We start from the raw sequence: 23,054 nt of genomic DNA on the forward strand, positions 1-23,054 counted from the left end.
GTGCTGCCTCTCTACTGTGGCACAATCATGACATTTTAAACCTGTGTAAACATTAAACATATTGCAGATGCCAGACAGGGTTTTTAAATTAGTGTGGTCAACAAGAGTCATCACTCCCACACAGAGTTCTGAGTGGACAGACATGGACAGTGTGTTAAGGCAACTGGTAGGCCAACTTCATATTCTATTTTCATAGTTTTTGTCATTTTTGAAAGATTTGAAGATTTACAGTCGGGGGGTGGAGGGATGTAGATTATCTCCTGTAATTAAATGAGCATCTTTTTATATAGAATGTTTTAGAATATATTTCTGACACTTAGGGATTATAGTTTATAGTATATAGATAATAGATTATAATTCTTTGGCTTATGTATCTCTGTAAGGCTTCTAACATGTTCCTTGATCTTCACTGTGACATGACAAAAGGACTTGTTTATGCCCATCTCCAATCTATCCAACCAGACATGGTGGTGGCCTGAAATGTAAACGTAAATTATTTCTGCTTATTCTTCATTTAGTCCAGTTAACTTGCATCAAATGTTCTTCTTTGTGTGAAGTGCTGACATCAATTAAAACAACTACTTTATATTCAATTGACTGTTGTATACAGTAAGAAATAAATGGCTTTGATAAGACTAGAATCGCCCATTGTAAAAATCTGTGTAATGAGTTAAAAATCTTTCTGTAACTATTCCATCGCTAATGTTACAGAGGAAGCACAAAAATAAATGATTGTATCATCAGCATGAAAATGAATTCTATAATCTTCATTATTTTGTGGTATTCAACTTTGCCAAGTTGCCAACAGTGGCTTTGTAACTAAATATTAATGTTACTAATTTGTAGTGTCTGGATACTCTGTCCTATCAATTTCATTTTTAAGCATATCTTATGCTGAAGAAGACATACTTTTTGTTCATATTTATAAGCAGAAAATCAAAATACATTATTTGAAGTTGATTTGAAGCATTGATAAAATGAACAAAACCCATTGTGTCTTACTTGTTTCATCTGTTGGGTAATTTATCATTTCTGTAATGTGATACATTCCAAAAACTAAAACACAAAAAACGCATAATTGAATTTTAAATTATATATATATAATTTAAATGATAAAATTTAACAAGAAAAAATGTTTCTCAGGATCTCAGGAACAGAAAGAAGGGAACAGAATGAAAATAATGGATAAAAATAGAGAAAAATAACCTTCAAGCTTAAAGAAAATCAGCAGGCTAAAACTCTAAGTGAAGAGAAAGAGAGGGAGGGAGGGAGGGAGGGAGAGAGATAGAGAGAGAGTGTGTTGGGGTGAGTGCTACCGCAACCTGGTAACTTTACAAGAGAAGGAAAAAACATACTTTACTTTTAATGTAAGTCAATGGAACCAGACTTTTTAGTATATTTTGGCCATTTCTGTACAATGTAAAGGACAATAGACCATTTCAAGTTACTGCTGCCTTCTTTCCCAGTTTATGGCTGATCTCACAATCCCTCTTCCAATCACTCATGAGCAAGACCCCAAAATGCTTAAACTCCTCCACCTGGGGCAAGTCCTTTCCCCTTACCTGGAGTGGGCATGCCATCCTTTTCCGGGCTAAGACCATGGACTCAGACTCGGAGGTGCTGATCCGCATACCAACCACTTCACACTCAGCTGCAAACTGCTCCAGGGAGTGCTGGAGGCATCCATGTGATTCTGTACAACCCCTGAGTAGGAGAGGGACTAACCCCATCCAGGAGTTTTGTTTCAGAGCTGCCACTGTGGGTGGAGGTGAGCCCAACTATATCTAGTTGGTACCTCTCAACCTCCTGCACAAGCTCCGGCTCCCCCGTCCCCCCAAGTTAGGTCACATTCCATGTACCAAGAGCCAGTTTCTGCCACAGGGGTCTAGGGCACCAAGGGCCTCCCCACAATCTCCCACTGCCAATACGGCACTCACTGCAGACATGCATTAAGCTGTTAGAAGAAATGAGTGATTATAGTCTTCTCTATTTAATACACTGAAGTTGTTTTAATTAATGCAAATACTTTACACAAAAAAGAATATCTGGCTCAAGTCAACCTGTCTAATTCAAGAGTAAGCAAAGCTTGAAAAAGTCGAGTTCCGCCAGGTCAGTGGAAACCTTTTAAGATATTGGGCTGTTTGACTCAGCTTTACATGCTGAAGAAGTGTGCATCACTGAAAATGAAAGAGTAGTTATAACTCATATATAAGTCATTTATGTTTGAATCTGTTGAGTAACTTTGCTTATTTTTCTGAGGCAATAAATTTGCATAATTTTTGAAGTCAAATAACTTAAGTTTACAGTTCAGGCTGCCACCAGGTCTGGTACTCACATAAAAATTATGGTTCTTCAAGGGTTTTTCTTTTTTTAGTAAAGGAACCCTGTTGCATGATTAAAAGGCTCATTGCATCATGAAAGGGGTCTTTGAGGGGTTGTTAGTAAAGACAATGTACTATTTAGATCCATGAACATTCAAAGAATATTTGATGATTAACATTATGATTAAAGGGTTCTTTGCATCGTGAAATTGTTCTTCATATTGATCAAGAATGTGCTATAGATTGTTCTATATAGAGCCTTTTTGAAAAGGGTTCTATATAACACCAAAAAGCGTTCTTCTACTGCTGCAATATCAGGCTTGTTACAATAAAAAACACTTTTATTTTATATTCATATTTAAAATGAATGTAATTTAATTACTGTGATGTTTCAGATTAAATTACTGTTGTGCATTTACAGTTTCCATTGATATCATCTTTATCCCTATCTGGTGGTTAAGTGTCATTAATGATCCTAAGTGACTGATTAGTATCAATAAATGTCTCGTCTGTTGTTTCAGGTTCGTGGGAAGGCTCTGCTGTTCATCATAGTTCTTAGCCTGGGAGGATCTTTCCACATGGGAAGCAATGTTACACTCATCAGCTCCCCAGCTCCAGTAAGTTTATCACGCATTATCAACCAGAGTAGGTCGGTGTGAAACGCGCCTTAGTGGAGAAATTTACCAAGTTAAAATTGTTCACCATTGTAGTACTACAAACCAGACTTTCAAAGCATTTAATGGCTCTTAAAGCTACATCCCATTAAGTTATTACACCATAGACGTGGCTCAAACATGGCTCAAGCACCACTGAATTGAGTCCCAGAATCCCTAAAAATAAGAGTAAAAAGTCGTTAAAAAAAAAAAAACAATAAACAAAAAAAACTGCAGTTTGTCTCTGAAAAGCAAATGTTACGATTCACTTTCTCTCTCCTCCTCTTTCCCTCTTGCTTGATACATGATAAATTGTTTTGTGATTTGTTGTAAAGTTTTGGCCTAAAATGTAGTTTTAATATAAAACATTACTTCAGGATTACTTCTATGTTTCTTCTCAAAGCCGCATTCTCTACTGAGATCAACATGCACAAGCTAATGCTAATGTTGTTACTAGCATGTACCTACAGCCGATTTCTATATAGGCTCAGACAGGAAAGACTTTAAACGAAACATTATGGTCATTTTAAAGATGAAAATCATGTGTTTTTTTTTTTGGACATCCTATTCTTTCATGCTGATGTGAGTTTTAAGCGTTCCAGTGCATTTTAAACATTCACACTGCACTGCTCCAGAGCTTCATGTGACTCTTTTACTGCCCTGTTCTGGCTACAGAGAATTACACTGAATTAGATTTTTAGGTAAAAATAAAATAATTCTCCTTTACAATAACATAAAGCTCGGCTGATCCTTCAAACATGGTTTTAACAATAAATGGTCTTAAACGCTGGAGTTAATGTATGTCTGCTAATTCAACCTTTAACGTGGTAGGTTGGTGTGCAGACTGCTGGTCACCATAGCCATGCAGACATCAATCTTGCTTTGCTAGTAGCTAATGAAAAGGTATAGATAAAGATTTAAGATGAACATCCATCATTCAGAGACGAATGGACTTAATTGCATTTAAAAGCACTTCATCTGGTTTCCTGATACTTTTAATCTGCAACAAGAAAGGCTGAAGGCTGTGAGGCTGAAGTCAATTTGTTGTTCACAAGTTTCTTGTTCAGATTCTCCCATTCCACCTTAAATGGTGCAGCAGTTACATTCTTACAGTGGAACATGAAAATTCATAAGAAAGGTAGCGGATGAGAAGCTGACTTCCTAAAAAGACAAATGCTGAGGAACAGTTTATGAGAAAGTTTTACTTTTGAGAAAAAGTTTCCTGCTGGAGATGGGAGAAAAGCGGCTATAGCTGAGCTAAAGCTTAAAGCAGAGTAAAGTAAGTCTGCATTTATTATATTTTTAGCTTATACTACATTAGCACATATTTACAGCCAAGAGGCTAAAAAGGATATAAAATGTTGTGGCTCGCAAGGTGGGTTAATTTTTGTTGAATGGCTCTTCTTAACATTTGGATTGCTGACCCTGGTCATCTGCGCGTGCAAGTAAATTAGGCCAGTATATTGTGGTACTTTTAAAATTAATACACTCTGGGCCAATAAAATGATATGATTTTAGCAAGATAGTCTTCTTGTGTGATACAATGAAAATGTACTAACCAACCATATGTTGCGACCCACATGCCCCATCCCAACTTTAACCCAATATGTTGTTGCATCAAATATATTGAACATTTTGACAAAGATCATTTTAGCAAAATGTTCAATTCATTGAATTAGACGATCATGATTGTCTTCCTTCCTCCTGCTGTGTCCATCCACAGTTCATTAAGAGCTTTATAAACAGCAGCTGGACTGAGCGCTATGGAGAAGCTCCAGGAGAGAAAACAGCCACACTCATATGGTCCACTATAGTGTCCAGCTTTCCTTTTGGTGGTCTGTTTGGATCCATCAATGTCCGCTGGATCACCAACCACTTGGGGAGGTGAGAGTTTTGCTTTAGTTATCTTACACAAAGGTTTGAGAACAAGGATGGACATTGGGCCTACTAAATTTGTATAACCCAAAAAAACTGTCTCCCTCACAGAAAGAGAGCTATGATCTGGAACAACGCGATCAGCTTTGTTGCTTTAGGCACCATGATCGCAAGCAGATTCGCAAACTCGTTCGAGATGATTATGCTCTCTCGCTTTCTGTTTGGGTTCATCTCAGGTAAGAGACCTACATCACAACACCAGATTTAGAGACATGTCTAATCTAACAATATGTGGCAACATGATCTGTTCATCACATACAATCCTACCAGTCAAAGGTTTTACAGCACTGTGAAACCTTTCCTGTAAAATTACAGTAATGTACTAGCAGCAGCAGATTACTTTGATTTTGCAGTGATTTTGCAGGTTTTCATAGTTCTAGTTCAGCAGTTCTCAAACTTTTGACTACTACTGTACCTAAGATTTAGTCTGATCTAGATTTAGACTGAACTCTAAGTCATCTCTGCTGGTGTACTAGGATTTCTTCAGTTCTTCCTAAAGTCTCTGATTTTATTCATTGCTGATTGTAAAGGGATAAATACGAGCATCCATTGCCTCTACCTTGGAGACAGCTCACCCAAGAAAATAAGAGGAATGGTCTCGCTTACGGTCGCTCTCTTCTCATCTAGTGGCAAGCTGTTTGGGCAGTTCATGGGACTAAGGTGAGGCCTATGGTTTTTGAGAGCCTGTGCAGGCAGCCCTCAGATAAAGTGTTCCCGAACTTTTAGTGTAAGTTAACGTAACAAAACTTTATTCCAAGTAATTCTAGATCATTTCTGTTGACATTTTTGCTGAGCGATTGGCATTAAAAGAAAAATTGCGTATGTTTTGATCGTTGACCACATAAGCACTTTATAGCCAATATGGTCGATATGCAAGAAGAACACTGGACACTTCTGCCCTAATATTGTGTCTTTTAAGCTTCACTTTGGTATGTCTTGCTCTCTCTATTTCTCTGCTCTCACAGTGAGATCCTGGGTCGGGAGGCCTGGTGGAATATCCTGCTCGGCATCCCAGCATTTTTCTCCATAATTCAGATGGTAACACTGCCTTTCTTTCCAGAAGCACCAAGATACTTACTAATAGAGAAGGGAAACACTGAGGAGTGTAAAAAAGGTGTGTATTTACTTAAATCTGTCCATCCATCCATCCAATCATCCATCCATTTTCTAAGCTGCTTCTCCCTCAGGGTCGCAGGGGGGTGCTGGAGCCTATCCCAGCGGTCATCAGGCGGAAGACAGGATACACGCTGGACAGGTCGCCAGTCCATCACAGGGCATAAATCTGTCCAATATTACTTACATTAAAAAAAAATCACTCTCAGTATCTATAAAAGTAAACATATCCTCTAGGAGCATAAGTGCTATACATCACAATACTCTGAATGAAAGGGGAATTACACTTATTTTTCAAGATTTCTGCATAATTCATTGGTTGAGATGTTTGGTGCGAAAAGCTCCATTCTAGATGAACTTACCAAGTCAGAATTGTTCACAGTGGTGATAGGAACCAGACATCTGAAGTTTAGTGTCTCTAAAAAAAGAAAGTTACTACTTTAAATGATTATGAATGTTGCTGCTCTCAGAACAAAACCTCATATCTTCATTCGTTTTCCGTTTTTCAGTTTTCAGCATAATTTGAAAATACCTTTATGTTATTTGTAAATTTTGTGATGAATGGATCAAAAGAAATGGCCCAAAATTACTTGGGAAACGTCTGGTTCCGTTGACTTACATTGAAAGTTTTTTCCTTCTCCTGTAAAGTTACCATTTTGGAGATACAAGGTTTTGTGCTGACAACAGCGATATGCTGCCTGATGCCTGAGACACTGACTTTTGATAGTTTCAAGAAAAAGTTTTGGGTACATGCAAGACATTTTGAAGCAAAATAGTCCCTGAAGTAAAACGTTTGTCAGACTTGCCACAGTTTTACTATTATCAGTACTACATATCGCTGCTCTTGGAACAAAACCTCATGTCTCCAAAACTGTAACTTTACAGAAGAAGGAAAAAACATACTTTACTCTTAATGTAAGTCAATGGAACCAGAATTTATTTCCAAGCAAATTTGGGCCATTTCTTTTGGTCTATTCACCATGAAATTTTTGTATCACCAAAGTAGAGAAATAGAGTTTGCGATGGCACATATTAGTAAATCTGCCCCTTTGTGTGTTCTGTAGCGCTACAGTTTCTGTGGGGTCCGGGGGACTATAAGCTGGAGATTGAGGAGATGCTGGTAGAGCAGGCAGCTCTGAGAGGAGAGCGCAGTAAGACACTGCTGGAGCTGCTGAGGGACCAAAATGTACGCTGGCAAATTTGCAGTTTGGTCATCATCCAAGGAGCTGTGGAGTTCTGTGGCATCTCAGCGGTAAGTAACAATAACATAACTCCAGTATTATCTGAAATAATAATTTGGCAAAAAATCTAATTTTAATGTCAATAAAAATCTATAAAAACCCATTCATTGTATCACAGGTAAAGTGTTGCTCAGCTGTCGCTATGTTATCCCAGGTAGTTGTTAAGGTATTTCTAGGGCACTGCTATGAAATCCCACATGGTTGCTAAGGTTCCCAGGTCATTGTTAATATGTGTGTGTGTGTAAATTATATATATATATATATATATATATATATATATATATATATATATATATATATATTCTTCAAGGCTTCTTTAGTAAAGAACCAAGAAAACTCAAAGAACCCTTTGTATGGTTAAAGGGTTCTTTGCGTCATTAAATGGTTCTACAGATTGATGGAGAATGCGTTTTTAATATGGTTCTTTATAGAACAATTATTTTCAAGAATGTATGTGACTCTACACGTAAGGGTCAGAGTGAGAGCCAGTCTTTGGTCCTTTGTGAATAAAAAAAGCACAAGCCACATTAGTTCTGGTTCTAGCTTGTGAAAGTGGTAGAAAAAAAGTCATGTAGTAATAAACTGAAGAACGGTAAGTTTACTTCAAGCCCTCTTCACTGTTTCCACTTCAGTGACCTGTAATGGCTTCACATGATATTGTGTTGTGGTTCTAAACTCATATTGCAGCATGAAGCTTTCTGACCATTCTCGCTCTGTTCCCACAGCTCAGCCTATATTCTTACAGCATCTTTCAGGAGGCTGGAATTCCCGTGGACAAAATTCGTTATGTCACTATGGGGGTGGGGCTGTCTGAAGTCCTCAACAACATCACATGTGTGAGTTCTCCAATGTACCAGATGTATGCTAATTTTTTCTGCTAAATCCAGATAAATCCAGAGCTCGAGGAGAGAAGAGACAGCCAGCTGAACAGGCCAGGCAACGGGACACAAAGGGCAAATCCAAAAGGCAGAGTCCAAAGATAACAGGCAGGAAGTCAGAAACACGGATCAGAACAATCAAAAAGAAACGCTCAGTACGTTCACGAGTGAAAGCAACACTGTGCCCTGAACTGGTCTACAGCCTGGGCTTATAAACTAGACAGGTCATGTGAATAAAGGCACAGCTGGTTCACATCAATACTCAGGAGAGCGAGAGCGCTGATAGGCTGGTGACGAAGGGTCGGAAGTCATATGACTCCACTGAGGAGTCTGGGTAATGGAGTCTGAATCAGGGAACAGCAGTAAGGGAAATAGCTCCGCCTCATGAGTCCCCAGAGGATTCTGGGAAGTGCAGTTCTCGTCCTGTGGAGGATTGTCCGTAGTCATGACAATTTTGCTTTTCTTCCTCAGTGTCTTTGGCTGCTGTTACAACTGGTGACTGCTGGTTACACTGGTTGCGTAAGTCAGACATTAAAAATCGAGTGAAGAAAAACATTTTAACTGAAAAGTATAAATGGCTTGCTGAGCTAGGAAATCCACATCTTTTTGTGAGTGCAGTTTGAAGTGATCACTTTGCACAGCAAAGTAGCTTTTAAAGCTAGAATGTACATTTATTAAATTAATTTCTTAAATAAATGATTGACTTGAACAAGGTTGTGTTGTTAGGCCAATGCTATACAATCCTAAGTGGTTGCTAAGGTGTTGCTAGCTTGTTGCTATGGTATGCCAGGTAGTTGCTAAGGTGTTGTTAGGACACAATTATAGCAATTATAGCATCCCAGTTGGTTGCTACGGTCCATGTTATCACAGATGTTTACTAGGCCTTTGCTCTGGTATGCCAGGTGACTACTAATATGTGTGTGTACAGGATATGTGCTAGTATCTATGTGAGTCTGCATGTAATGTCTATGAGGGTCAGCGTGAGAGATGTCCTTTGTGGCACTTAGATTTGAATATTTAATGATATTTTCACATACAGTACTAACAGATCAGGCCTAAGCTTTCAATACTTGTTAGCATAATAACTCCAGTACAAAACAAAAGAAGAAAACCTTGGCTGACATGGCTTGGCTGTTGCATCAAACTTGGGTTAATATGACATTCGTGTACATTTGATTTTTTGCCAAACTAGTCCTTTAAACCAGTGTTTTTCAACCCTTTTTGAGCCACGGCACATTTTTTACATTAAAAGAATCCTGCGGCACACCACCACTCAAAAAAGTTACTAAATGACACATTATAACTGAATGCAGCTCATTAATGACAATATAATTTCTGAATTACTCACTTAGTGTGAAACCTGTGCCTGTTTAGATGAACCCAAGGCTGATATCCTGGCAGGGATTGAAGACAGGCACACACGAAGCTCTTCCTCAACTGCTCTCAGTCTCTCTCTGCTTTTAGGTTTTATAGCAGTCATGCTTGAAAAGCCCAGCTCACATAGATATGTTGTGGAAAATTGGAGCAATGTTGAAATAGCTCTGTTTGCCAGAATGGGAAACTCTTTAGCAGCAGTCAACCAAAAACTGTCCAGATCAGCAAAGCTTAGCTTTAAACTGCGGTCTTGTCTCCGTTCAGTTAGTTCCTCCTGCTCCTGCAAGGTCATGTCCTTTCCAAAGACTGCAGCTGAGCTGTATGGGTCCCTAACCCGGTCAAGGGATTTTCAAATATTTGCCACACAGTGCAGCTGTGATGGGTGTTTAATTAATTAGTCAGCCAACACTTTGGCACAGGCGCAGACGCTCAACAACGCCAAATCATTTATAGTGACTAAATATTTTTTGACCAATTAAGTGAAACTGTACAATTTCCTACGGCACACCTAACGATCTATCGTTATCGGCACAGTGGTTGAAAATCACTGCTTTAAACGATGAATGCAAAGGTCTCTGCATGTGTAGCAATGTGATGTATTACTATGTGTTTGCACACAGGGCCTGCTGATTGACCGTGTGGGCAGGAAAGTGCTGCTTTGGCTCGGTTTTGGTATCATGGCAGTCATTATGGCACTGATGACCCTCACTTTGGAGCTAAAGGTGACTGACTTTCACCCAACAACTACACTTACATGCTTTAGATCAGCCATCAAATCAGTAGATATGGACACAAAACTCCTTGCCAGTTTTCAAAACACAAAGTAAAGTGATCCAGAAGACTGATATTGGTGGAATAGATTTAGTCTAAAGATTGAACCATTAATCTGAGGCTCCAGACTTCAGTTCCTCACTCATAACTACATGACTTGCGTATTAGGTTGTTTGTAGTTACTGAATAATTTGTAGCTACTGAGTAGTAAGTCTTAAGATTAATTATTGAATAACAAGCCTGCAGTTTAAGAGGTCAAAGGAAATGTTTGTAGAGAAACCTACTGACTCTAATTTGTATTACAATGCAAATGTATCATATGTAATGTTGATGATGCTAAATTGGTGATAACATAAGTTTTCTGTCTCTAATAAGTTACTGTTTTGCCTCACAATGACTTGCATGCACCTCTCTGTCATGAATAGAAGTAAAAACATGAAGTTTAGGCCAAAAGCTTTAATGTAAAACAATGTTTCAGGCATCAGGCAGCAGATTCGTAACCATTTTGTGTAGTAAATTTCTATGAAGGAGATTTTAGTTAACCTCTTCAGACGTTCACCACTATGAACGATTCTGACTGTAATTTCCCCTTCACTTCTTGTCCTCCTGGATCTGTCTGCAGCATTTGACACTGTTGACCATGGCATACTTCTGAACAGGCTCTGTTGCATCATTGGCATCAAAGACACTGCATTGGACTGGTTTAAATCATATCTAAAGGACAGAACAGAATTTGTTGAGCTTGGGAAAGCCAGATCTCAGACTCACTCAGTGACCTGTGGAGTTCCTCAGGGATCGGTCCTTGGCCCTATCCTTTTTATTCTGTATTTATTGCCACTGGGCAATGTTATCAGACACTATGGAATTTCTTTTCATTGCTATGCTGATTACCTACACGGCACGGTGGCGTGGTGGGTAGCGCTGTCGCCTCACAGCAAGGAGGGCCTGGGTTCGATTCCCGACCGGGTGATCAGGGTCCTCTCTGTGTGGAGTTTGCATGTTCTCCCCGTGTCTGCGTGGGTTTCCTCCGGGTTCTCCGGTTTCCTCCCACAGTTCAAAGACATGCAGTCAGGCAAAATTGTGTAAAATGATCAAATTGTAAGTCGCTCTGGATAAGAGTGTCAGCCAAATGCTGTAAATGTAATGTACAACTTTACCTGAAAGTTGGCTCTTCACCATCATTACTGTCATCAACTTCTCAGTCAGCGACCCCTCTCACTCAACTTCATGACTGGTTGGAGGAAATAAAAGTGTGGTTTGCTCATAATTTTCTTCAGCTGAACAGTGCAAAAACTGAGGTAATTATGGTTGGAACCCAACAACAGATCCGGCTATCCCATGTTTCCAGAATTACACTCTTTGGACAAGACATTTCCTTATCCTCTACAGTCAACAACCTGGGTGTTAAACTGGATTCACAACTCACCTTTGATAGTCATATTAAACATATTTGTAAGACTGCCTACCACCATCTCAGAAATATTGCCAAGTTGCATCTGATGCTGAAAGACTGGTCCAAGCTTTTGTGTCCTCAATACTGCACTACTGTAATGCTCTTCTCTTGGGGCTCCCTAGTAAGAGTATTCAGAGATTACAGTATGTTCAAAACAGTGCAGCCAGGGTCCTGATGAAGGTAGGCAAAAATGAGCACATACAACCTGTTCTTCAGGCTCTTCACTGGCTCCCTGTGACTAAGAGGATTGAATACAAGGTTCTCCTCCTTACACACAAATGTGTTCATGGCCAAGCTCCCTCTTACTTAAAAGAACTGCTGGTACCACAGACACATCTACGAGCCCTTTGCATCTCTACCGTCTTCCAACCAGAACAAAACTTAGTACCATGGGTGACCGTGCCTTTTGTTCTGCAGCTCCACGCCTATGCCCTGCCTGACCATCTGAGGAAGCCTCAGACAACTGATTCTTTTAAAAAGGGACTAAAGACATCTTTTTAGGAGGACATATGGACAATAAAGTATTATATTTTATTAGTATTATTTTTTTGATTATTATCTTTTAATTAATGTTTTAATGTAAGCACTTTGAGATTTACTATGAAGGAAAAGTACGTTATAAATCCATCCATCCATCCATTTTCCAAGCCACTTCTCCGTCAGGGTCGCGGGGGGATGCTGGAGCCTATCCCAGCAGTCTTCGGGCGGAAGGCAGGATACACCCTGGACAGGTCACCAGTCCATCGCAGGGCAGACAGACAGACACAGACAGTCACTCACACACCCAGGGGCAATTTAGCATGTCCAATTGGCCTGACTGCATGTCTTTGGACTGTGGGAGGAAACCGGAGAACCCGGAGGAAACCCACGCAGACACGGGGAGAACATGCAAACTCCACACAGAGAGGACCCTGGCCGCCCGGTCGGGGAATCGAACCCAGACCCTCCTCGCTGTGAGGCGATAGCGCTACCCACCATGCCACCGTGCCGCCCCGTTATAAATCCAATGTATTATTATTATTATTATTAATTTCTCTAGAATGGAGACATACCAAACCAGCAAACCACCCTGAATGACTTACCGCTTTTATTTAAGCATCCCTGACTGACTGCAGAAATTTGAAAAAATGGTGGAATTTCCCCTTAAAACAATAGATCACAAAGAAAACCTAATGAGGGTTAAAAATGTAGCTCATTAGCTGCTTATTGACTTATTGTGAAGGCTAAATAGAACTTGTAAAACATGACAACATAAACTTATTCTGACAGATGAGAAGCTTTCCTTTAATGTGTTTCCAAGAAACTGTCCCTCTTCTACATTAAAGGGGAAATCCAGCACATTTTCAACAGTTCAGCATAATTAAATGGTTAAATGTTAACAAAGTCAATCAGAGTAGTTTGATGTGAAATACATCATTGCAGAGAAACGTACTGGCTCAATTTTCTTCACTGTGGTGGTGATAGGAACCAGACATCTGAACAGTTTAATGCTTCTAAAAGTTCTCTCACAGAAAGTTATTACATGAAATTGTCCCAAATAGTTTATTAAAAGTCTATTTCAGATTCATCACCATTTTACCATCATTACCATATATATATATTTTCTACAATGAACCATTTCACATCAAACCACTCTGAATGACTTTGTTTACATCTCTGCTGCTGAATTGTGCAAAGTGAGTGGAATTCTCCTTCACGTATGGCTAGTTTAGTCTTTATAGTATAAAAGACTCATTTTGAGACTCATTTTGTCTTATTTGATTAGGATTACTCTTTCTGGATTCCATACAGCACCGTTGCCCTCGTATTCCTCTTTGTCATCTTTTACGGAGGAGGCCCAGGTAAACAGTCACTCACAACCATTTACACAGACTTCCACAGTGCTTAGAAAATATATACTTAAGTCGTTACTACTGTCAATTCATTTTAATATATTCATTGTTTTTGATTGGCAGCTGGTGTGATGCCCTCGCTCACCCATGAGATATTCATCCAGTCGTATCGCTCTGCAGCGTTTGTGTTAATGGGAATTCTGTTGTGGGGCAGCTTCACTGTGTTAGGATTCATCTTTCCTTTCCTTCTGGTACGTTTGCTGCTGCATAGCCACAATAGTTTGTTTATATTTCCACTATTGCCGATTAATGGTCATAATGACTGGGCCACCGAGTACCCAAATAAGTAATATTAACACTGATTTAATATCACTTCACAGTTGACCTTTGTCACAATAGCATCACTGGCATTGTATTAACTCCTGCTTGACCAAATGCACCACCTGATTACTTAGATGAAATCATTAATTTGTTCAATGTCTTTTAGGTACAAACTCAGAAAAAGGGAATGAAACTGTCACTGGATCAGTGCCCCTCTTGTCACTGGGGTGGTACCCTCAAGGGTACATCTCAGTACCTTTAGTCAGGGAACATGGTTGTACCATAATCCATTGAAATGATATTTTCTAAGTTGTATTGACTCCACACACCCAGTCATGTCTCCAGGCTTTTATTGTATTGTTCTGTTTTAAAACATTCAGTTATGAAAAGGTACAAATGTGCACTTTTCACCTGGAAAAATTTATTTAAGGTTCACCTTAAACCCACTATTGTACCTTTGAGGGATCATTTACATTGTTTGTATCTTGATGAACAAAAATGTCCCTGCACAGAACCTTTATTCCTAACAGTGTAAACCTAGCTTGTATCTACAGCCAGTGTCCATTTATTCAGGTCCAATTCTGATTAAGATACAGTATGTAGTTCTCTGATTACAGACTATGGTCCATTTGTTTCTCTGCATTATCAGTTAGCCTCCTCTTTACCCCTTTCATCAGTGTCTAAGACCCCCGCAGCTCCTGTCAAAGTCAAAAAATGGCCATTAAGTGCAAGTACAGCTTCAGAAAAATATACTTAATAGAAAATTACACAGAAGCCTCAAACTATATATATATATACTTTTTTTCTGTGTCCACTCTACCTTTGTGAGAGCTACCATTCTTTTCAGGAGACTCACTTTCAGGTTTTAAAGAAATTTTCTGGGATATTTTTCCATACTAACAAAGTATTAGAAGCCAGTGGAAGCTCAGCCCATAGAACCCTATTCGAGTTAATGGCACCTGCTGGTTTAGCAGAGCGAAGATCAGCGCTTACCAGACAGCAGGCTTTTGCGTCACCATTTTGGGTCCTGCCTAGATGCTCTGCTTCACTGGGAGTCTGTGAGGCTATCGCAAGTGCTTTTTCCAAATTATTATCATCTCAGGATGTAGTGACTGTTGGCTTTTAAAAATGTACTTTTTGTCCAGCCTGGAAACTCACTGATGATTGGTGGAGCTCTCAAAGGTGTGGGACCTCTTAACAATCAGCCAGTAGAGGCACTGTAATTCTCATGACCGACTCAAACTAAAATATCGTTTCAAACAAAAAATAATCTGCTGTTGAAAACGGTCATTCAGAAAAAGGTCATTCAGTAACACTTTATTTGCATAGTCCACTGTAGATTCGTTGTAAATTTTCAATATATATTTAAGCAACATTTAACTGAATAGTCACTAAATGCCACTGAACTTGAAGTTGAGCGTAACTTAGATGGTTCACTATAGATCCTTTGTAACTGTAAATGCTCAGTCAGCCTTTCAATAACATTCAACTAAATACCCATTAAATTCAACTGAACTTGAAGTTCAGTGTGAAAGAGTTTATTAAATCTATCCCTGACCCTAAACCTAACCCTCACCTTAACCTCAAGGCAAAACCTACATCTAGTCCTAACTCTAACCCTCTAACTGAGGAATACCAGAAAGTTTGTTAATGATTTAAATATCTGTAGAGCATCTATAGCGGAGCATCCACATAAAGTGTGACCAGTAATTTGAAAGCTATCAGTAGTGGTTGGTGTAGTGTAGCGGGTAAGACTTCTGCCTTTTCGCTGTAGACTGGGGTTGAAACCCCGCCTGGGTAACCACCCTACACTATACCAATAAGAGTCCTTGGGCAAGACTCCTAACACCACCTTCGCCTACCTGTGTAAAAAGATCAAATTGTAAGTTGCTCTGGATAAGAGCGTCAGCCAAATGCCTTAAATGTAACTTTAGTGTCAACGGCTCAATAAAACGTTTTTTCTATCACCATTTAAAAATGGGAATCAAGTGTAAATATAGAGTTTTAGGTTTAGTCACTGGTCATTTAGTTATTAGTAAAGAATTTAATTAGTTTGGTTAGCTTTTGTTAGTGGGTTCTGCTTGAAGCAGCAGCGCAGACCCTGCTAATGTTGTCCACCTTATTTTAGACGATTAGCTATAACATTCTAAAATTCAAAATTCAAAAGTCAGTGAAGTCATTGAATCAGTGGTTTCAATAAAATAAAAGCCACTTTGTTGTATATAAATAAAATGAAAAATAATTTTAGCCTATAGAAGTATTTTATTGTAATCTATTCTGGTCAAATAGTGAGGCAGACAGCTTAAATTACACTACATTATCATTCATTGTTACATTAAAAACATTATTATGCTACATTTTTTTCTTATTGTTCCGAAGCAGACTGAGTAAAGCATCTAAAATATATTTTGGCATCTTGTTTATAATATTTTTATTAAAGGTTGTATAAAATATACATTTTTATTTTATAAGTTATATAAAAAAATTGACTTAACATGACACTTGTGTCAGAAAGCACCAGGTACAAGGTCTTGCAGGTGGTTGTTATGATGCCCAATTTGTTTAAACTACAGTTTAGGGAACTTCTGTTTTGTCACTTATTTTTCTTTTGACTTTCTCTGTCTTTATACAAGTGGAGTATCTCATATCAAACCCCCTCAGAAACGTCTCCTGAGAAATGAAACTTGTACTTACTGACTGGATTTTGCCTTGTACTTGTTTTCCATGTGTACAGACAGAAAACTTTGTCATTCTCTTGTGCTCCTCAGGTCACTCTCAAGTCCTTCATCTTTTTGCTCTTCTCTTGTGTCTGTTTGGCCGCGTCCCTCTACATTTTCTTCATCCTACCAGAAACAAAGGGCAAAACTCCTCTGGAAATCTCTGAGGAGTTTAGGAAAATAAGAGTATGCTGCTCTTCCACTGATATGGACTTGTGCTTGGAGACCAAGTTGTGAATAACAACCTGATACAAATAGGACAGAAGTAAAAAAGTAGTTTATTTCTACTTCACTACTGAGCTGGTGATGTAGGCTTGTGATATTAGACGACTTTTTTCTTTTTTGCTAATTCAGTGCAATCGTCTTGGTGTATTGAGACTTTTTATCACTGTATAATACTTATCTAAAAACAAACCAGTCAATATGATTGGGCTCACCTTTTCATCAGGCCTTTTTATTATAAGTTAAATCAGATTCAGATAAAAGCAGAAAGTTCAAAGATGTGCAATACAATGTTGAGAGAGCAGAGAATCCCAGATGCCCCTGTCCCCGGCAACTTCCTCCAGCTCATTCCCAGGGACTCTATGCTGGTGACGACGCCGACATGTCAGTCAAGCGAACCGAAACTAAATACCGGACGTTTGTGATATTCCGCCCGAATACACGTTAATTAAATTAATTATTTTCAAAAGCTGAGCCGCATCAGAGGCTCCGGAGCCGCGGGTTGCCGACCCCTGGCCTCGTGATCTGACCATAGGATCTGACGCTTCTCTTGATCTGACATGCGCAGGTTTCACTGTAACCAACACCAAGGCCGAGCCTACTAGCCATTAAGCCAGTCAGAAACAGGGGGGCGGGACTTGCTTTGACCAAACAAATCGATAGATTCAGTAGGAAATCCCGGGAAATACACGTGCGAATTTTTTTCCACTGTCAACGCGAAACGTATAAACTCAGCCATGGAACACAACTACATTAAGCCTATATTAAGCCTATATTAAGCCTATATTAAGGGGAAAATGGAACTGAATAGTAATTTTAGGGATGTAGTATTATTTATGAGTTTGTTGCACTGTAACTGTTTCAAAATATTTAAAATAAACGGTGCATAGTTTGCTATTATATTTTTAAAAGAAATGAGTGTGTCATAGTTCATGTCATTTAGTCAATGGTTAGGCTACTAATCAATTCCTTAGCTGACCGTTCTTGGTATGGCTGTAGTATCTGTAGTCTCCTATACTATAGAAGCAATAAGGTATGTGACTAGTTAAAAACAGGTATGGATTCCTGAACAGGCCTGCTAGTCCCAAGAGTTCTGGTAATCTGCACAAGCTTCTGAAATATAGGCTTATATTGGGTTTGTTTATCTCATGTCTGAATGTTGTTCATGTATTTCAACAAAATTCAACACAATCTATCATTGAAGGGACTAATTCAAAAGCAAAAATTCTTTGACAGTAATGAAGATCAGGGTTATACATAGACGTATATCTGCACCCAGGGGCCAACAAGTTATGTCTTAAGTGTGTCGCATACATAGCACCCCCACCCTGCTCACCTCCGCAGAGAAAAAAAGTTCAGGCTCAGGAATTTTTCCCACTATCACCCCTGTGCTCCTAGGCCAACTTGGAGATATATTCCCTCCAGCGGGTCCTAGGACGACCCCGGGGTCTTTTCTCAGTAGGCCGTGCCTGGTACACCCCCACCGGGAGGGAGCCAGGGGGCATCTGGATCAGATGTCCGAACCACCTCAGCTGGCTCTTCTCAATGCTCTTCTCACCTTATCAAATAGTGTGTAGCCCACCACCCTGTGAAAAAAGCTAATTTCCGCCGCTTGTATTCTCAATCTCGTTAATCACAACTAATGACCATAGGTGAGGGTCAGGATGTAGACCGACCGGTAAACAGAGCCTTACGGCTCAGCTCCCTCTTCTCCACTACAGTCCGGTACAGTGACTGCATTACTGCTGCCGCCTGTCCCAGCCTGCGGCCGATCTCACAATCCCTCTTCCCCTCACTCGTGAACAAGACCCCAAGATACTTAAACTCCTCCACCTGGGGCAAGTCCTTTCCTGGAGTGGTCATTTCCAGGCTATCGAACAAGCCCAAAATTTACAACAACAACAACAAAAAAAAAAAAATAATATCTAATGTTTCATGTACTTAACTTTTCTATACATACAGTATATACAGACTTATTCTAAATCTGATGTCTGCAACATTTTCCAAAAAAGTTGGGACAACAACATGTTTACCACTGGGTTACCTCACCTTTCCTTATAACTATCTTCAGCAATCATTTAGGAATTGAGAGCAGGAAGTTGTGAACGCTCCGGGGTATGCCTTGTTGAATATTGCACTTCATAATGTGCCACACATTTTCAATGGGATTCAGGTCTGGACTGCAGACAGGCCACTCCAGCACCTGCTCTCTCTTGTTACTTAGCCTTGCTGTTGTAACACATGCAGAATGTGGCTTTTTTTCTAACAGAAAAAAAGAAAAAGATGAAAAAGACATCATCTAGATGGTAGTATATGTTGCTCCAAAATGCATATGTACCCCTCAGCATTAATGGTGCCTTTACAGATGTGCAAGTTACTCCGTAGTGCACCACCATACTATGACAGATGCTGGTTTTGGGACTATGCTGGTCCTTTTCCTCTTCCGCCCAGAGAACACAATGTCTGTTATTTCCAAAAACAATTTGAAAGGTGGACTCGGCACATTTCCACTTTGCTTCAGTCCATCTCAGATGAGGTTTAGCCCAGAGAAATTGGCAGCGTTTCTTGATTTTGTTCATACGTGGCTTCCGCTTTGCATAGTTAAGTCTTAACCTGCATTGTAGATGCAGTGATGAATATGTTTATTGACAAGGGTTTTCTGAAGTATTCCTGAGCTCATTCATTTTGGCAAAGATTTGTATGGGTTCCCAAGCCTTTAATAATAATTTATGGAATGTAGATGGTGAATTTCCTAACCTTCTTGTATATACTCACTCGCATCACTTCTTACTTCTTCACATATTCACCTGTGGAAAGTTCCCAAGCAGGTGCTCATTCCACAAACTCCCCTTTGCACCTCCTGACCTTTTTGGAATGTGTTGCAGGCATCACATTTAGAATTATCATATATATATATATATATATATATATACATATATACAAAAATCAGCTCATAAAGTACACTATGCAATATTTATGTTGTTTTTAGTAAATGTTTGTCAAAGAGGATCACAAATCACTGCTTTCTGTTTTTATTTGTCTTTCGTCGACTACCCCAATATTTTTGGAATTGGGTTTGTATTTACTGTGCTGTGAGTAATGAACTGTAGAGGGTTCTCTTATCACTAGTTTAATGAATCCAAATGGAAACATATGCTGATCTGCTTGGAGAAAAGGATGAGAAGACAGCCTGTTATAAACCTGTTATGAAACAGGAAAGATGTAAAATAATAGTCACCCTTGTGTGGTGCAGGGGGGTGGATCTACTTGCCACCCCAATTCTGCAGCTCTTACCTATGGCGCAAGATTGTGTTAAGTATGTGTCTCCAACAACTTGCAAAGAGAGTTTGTGAATTGTAACAAACAAAAATAATAATAAGGTGTGTGAGTGTGCGCGTGTGTGTGTCTCTGCGTGTGTGTCTGTATGCGTGTATGTATGTATGTATGTCTGTGTGTGTAGAAGTAAAAGTTTCATATGAAAAAAAAACAAGCAAGAAAAAGTTACTGCAATCATTTTTAAGCTTGTGTCTGTGCTGAGCTGCTGCACATCGGAACTCATGGGACATGTTAACATTTTCACTTTCAAGATTTCATTTCAACACATTGACAAGAGCAAGTAGGTTTTCTTTCACCCAAATCAGTTCTCATCGTTTTGATATTTAACGGATGAAATGAATGCAATAAATAATCATAATGATATCTAAGCAAGTTTTCCTCCTGAAGAATGTGAGAGAAGATAACTGAGGCAACTTTGGGCTGAAACATGTGGCACTTGAGTTGTTTCCTGGACATTTGTAAGCATAGGGCCCTGAGAAATATGATCCTGGGAATAGGGCTGTTTCCATAACTATAAAGAGGGACCACAGGGCCTGTGTACCATAGGGAAGACTCTCGTTCTGATACATACCAGAACAGTAATAAACAACATCCTCATCCATGCATATTTGGTTTTGATCATATCTGGCCTGTGGTTGTGTCCATCATAGCACATGAATGCCTGTAAGGCTAACACCAAGCCCACAAGCTAAATTAGTTTACAGTGTAGACACTCAAAAAGATGGTTCCTCAAGGACTCTATAGTAAAGAAATGAACAAGAACATTTAAAGGACCCTTTGCATGATTAAAGAGTTCTTCAGATTGATGGAGATGGTTCTATATAGAACCTTTTGAAAAGGGTGTATATAGCACCAAAATGAGTCCTTCTACTGTTGCAAGCTTGACATCATTTTTTAAATCCCCAGACCACCACCAGCCCCCTTTAATGGCAACATTCATTTTTTCTTTTTCATGCCACTATTAATGTCATCGTTTATTAATAATCATACAGATATAAGATGATGTGGTAACACAACCACCCAACCCCCACTCCATCCATAGTCACTCCCCCTCCCACCACAGCCCCTCTGCCCACTAGTCCCACCCCTGTAAGTGAAAGGAAAGACAGAGAGTCTCTATGCTGAGAGACAAGGCAGAAGAAAAAGGAGAAGGAAAAACATTTCAACAATGGACAAACTGGACAAGACAGGACAGACAAACAAGAACAATAAAGAGGGTAAAAATACCCCCGTTCGTTTTTTTACGGTATAATTATGATTGTCAGCGATTTGCTATTTGGCCACCAGAGGTCTCACTCCCATGAGTACTAGCTCTGTTCCAATCCAACCACCTGTGCCCAATTTCAGTAATAAGCCTCTGCTTAAATATTCATTCCTTTCAGCCAGGCAGTGCAAAGTATTGCCAGTTCACTTGTGTCTGCCTACTAAGTTTTTGACAAATCAGCTCTCAATATATGGTAAAAAAATCCAGATTTCCTTTAATGGTTTTGTAATATTTCAAAAAATTTGCTATAAGTCTTTCCAAGCTGCCGTGATCTGTGAAAAGGTTCAGCCGACACTTTGTTGAAATTTTGGTTCTGTCCTTTCAGTTCCACAGTACAACTTTCTTTGCAATAGTAAATGAAACTAAAATAAAGGATTCGAGCTGACCAGGTGATGAAAATGAAGAAAGGCCATTAAGTGGTGCAATCGGACAGGAAAGGATGACATGCTTGACATCATAACAATAGAAGAACCCTTTTTCTATGTAGATCCATCTACAGCACATTCTTAAGAACATTTTCATGATGCCAAAATCCTTTTATCATGCAAAGGTTCCTTTGAGAGTTTATGGTTCTATACAGAACCATTTTCTTTACAAGAGAACCCTTAAAGAACCATCTTTTATAAGAGTGTTAGTATTATTTTCATGAGTGTGAATTGAACTGTTGGGGTGATTGTATGATGTTGTGTATATTTAGCTTATTAGTATCTTGATTGATGGCTTAGGGTTGCATAGAGCACAACATAATCCTTGTAAACATCTAACATCTGATCACAGTTTGAACTAGTTTGGTAGAATGGTCCATCTTCTCATCTCCTTTTTGTTTTTTGACTGTACGTGTGTCAAATATTATAATACCGTAGTTTTTACAGACATTGAACGGCACGAAAGTAAGGCTACTTCTACACTTCTCTTCAGCTGTCAATGCTTAGACTCCATACTGAACCCTCATATCTCCAAACTTTAGGAAGAGAAGGAAAACATTCAGTTAAAATAAACAGGCTTTCTTGATTATTATTGGTCCATTCATTATGGTTGTTCAATGTAAACAACATAAATAATAATAACAACATTAACAACAACAATAAGAGCCAGTGTGTTATGGCAGTCTTCTGGTCATTAGGAGAGAAACTTGGTCACAGATCCCTTCCCTTCAGCCCCTCCCTACAGAATGTGTTTCAAATTCTAGACTGGGCACCTCAACCAACCTGTGCTGGACTTTGGCTTTCTAGGTCTGGAACTGAACTCTCGTGATGCAAGCTATGGTTTTTTAATATGTTAATAACTCATCAACAGCGCAAATATGATGATTTGACAAAGAAGCTGGTGTTCTCAGAACAATGGACTGACCACCTCAGAGTCCAGACTTCAACATCAGTGAATGTGTTTGGATTATTTGGATGGGGAGTAGCAGAAAGAGCAACCAACTTCTAAGACTGAACTTTGGAGGCATGGAAAAATAGCCCTGCTGAGTTCTTAAGACTGAAGAAACTGAAAGCAGGCCCCCTCAAAATAACTGAATATTTAGTTGTTGAGGCTTAAATATGTTCTCTTTTTTTCTGGCACTGAAAAATGAGTTACAGCAGTTTCACTACACTCAATGGCAGTTTCAACTGAAAGTCA

At 39.2% G+C, this 23,054-nt stretch overlaps 1 protein-coding gene across 2 annotated transcripts; it reads left to right on the plus strand.

Moving 5' to 3' along the window:
• LOC108435647 (solute carrier family 2, facilitated glucose transporter member 9-like) lies at positions 1–17,404 on the plus strand. Of its 2 annotated transcripts, XM_017711630.2 has the most exons (12): positions 1–166; positions 2,843–2,938; positions 4,698–4,858; positions 4,961–5,085; positions 5,440–5,569; positions 5,875–6,023; positions 7,087–7,274; positions 7,989–8,099; positions 10,136–10,237; positions 13,505–13,580; positions 13,695–13,822; positions 16,661–17,404. In XM_017711630.2, exons 1-12 carry the CDS (start codon positions 68–70, stop codon positions 16,844–16,846), a joined length of 1,551 nt encoding a protein of 516 aa, XP_017567119.2. In that variant the 5' UTR covers positions 1–67; the 3' UTR covers positions 16,847–17,404. The 2 variants fall into 2 exon arrangements, with proteins under 2 accessions (XP_017567119.2, XP_017567129.2); XM_017711640.2 differs by lacking the exon at positions 1–166 and having other exon boundaries at positions 2,822–2,938.
• Positions 17,405–23,054: the final 5,650 nt, after the last annotated feature.

Source organism: Pygocentrus nattereri, chromosome 21 (assembly GCF_015220715.1).
Source record: "Pygocentrus nattereri isolate fPygNat1 chromosome 21, fPygNat1.pri, whole genome shotgun sequence".
In the NCBI taxonomy this organism is placed as follows: Eukaryota; Metazoa; Chordata; class Actinopteri; order Characiformes; family Serrasalmidae; genus Pygocentrus; species Pygocentrus nattereri.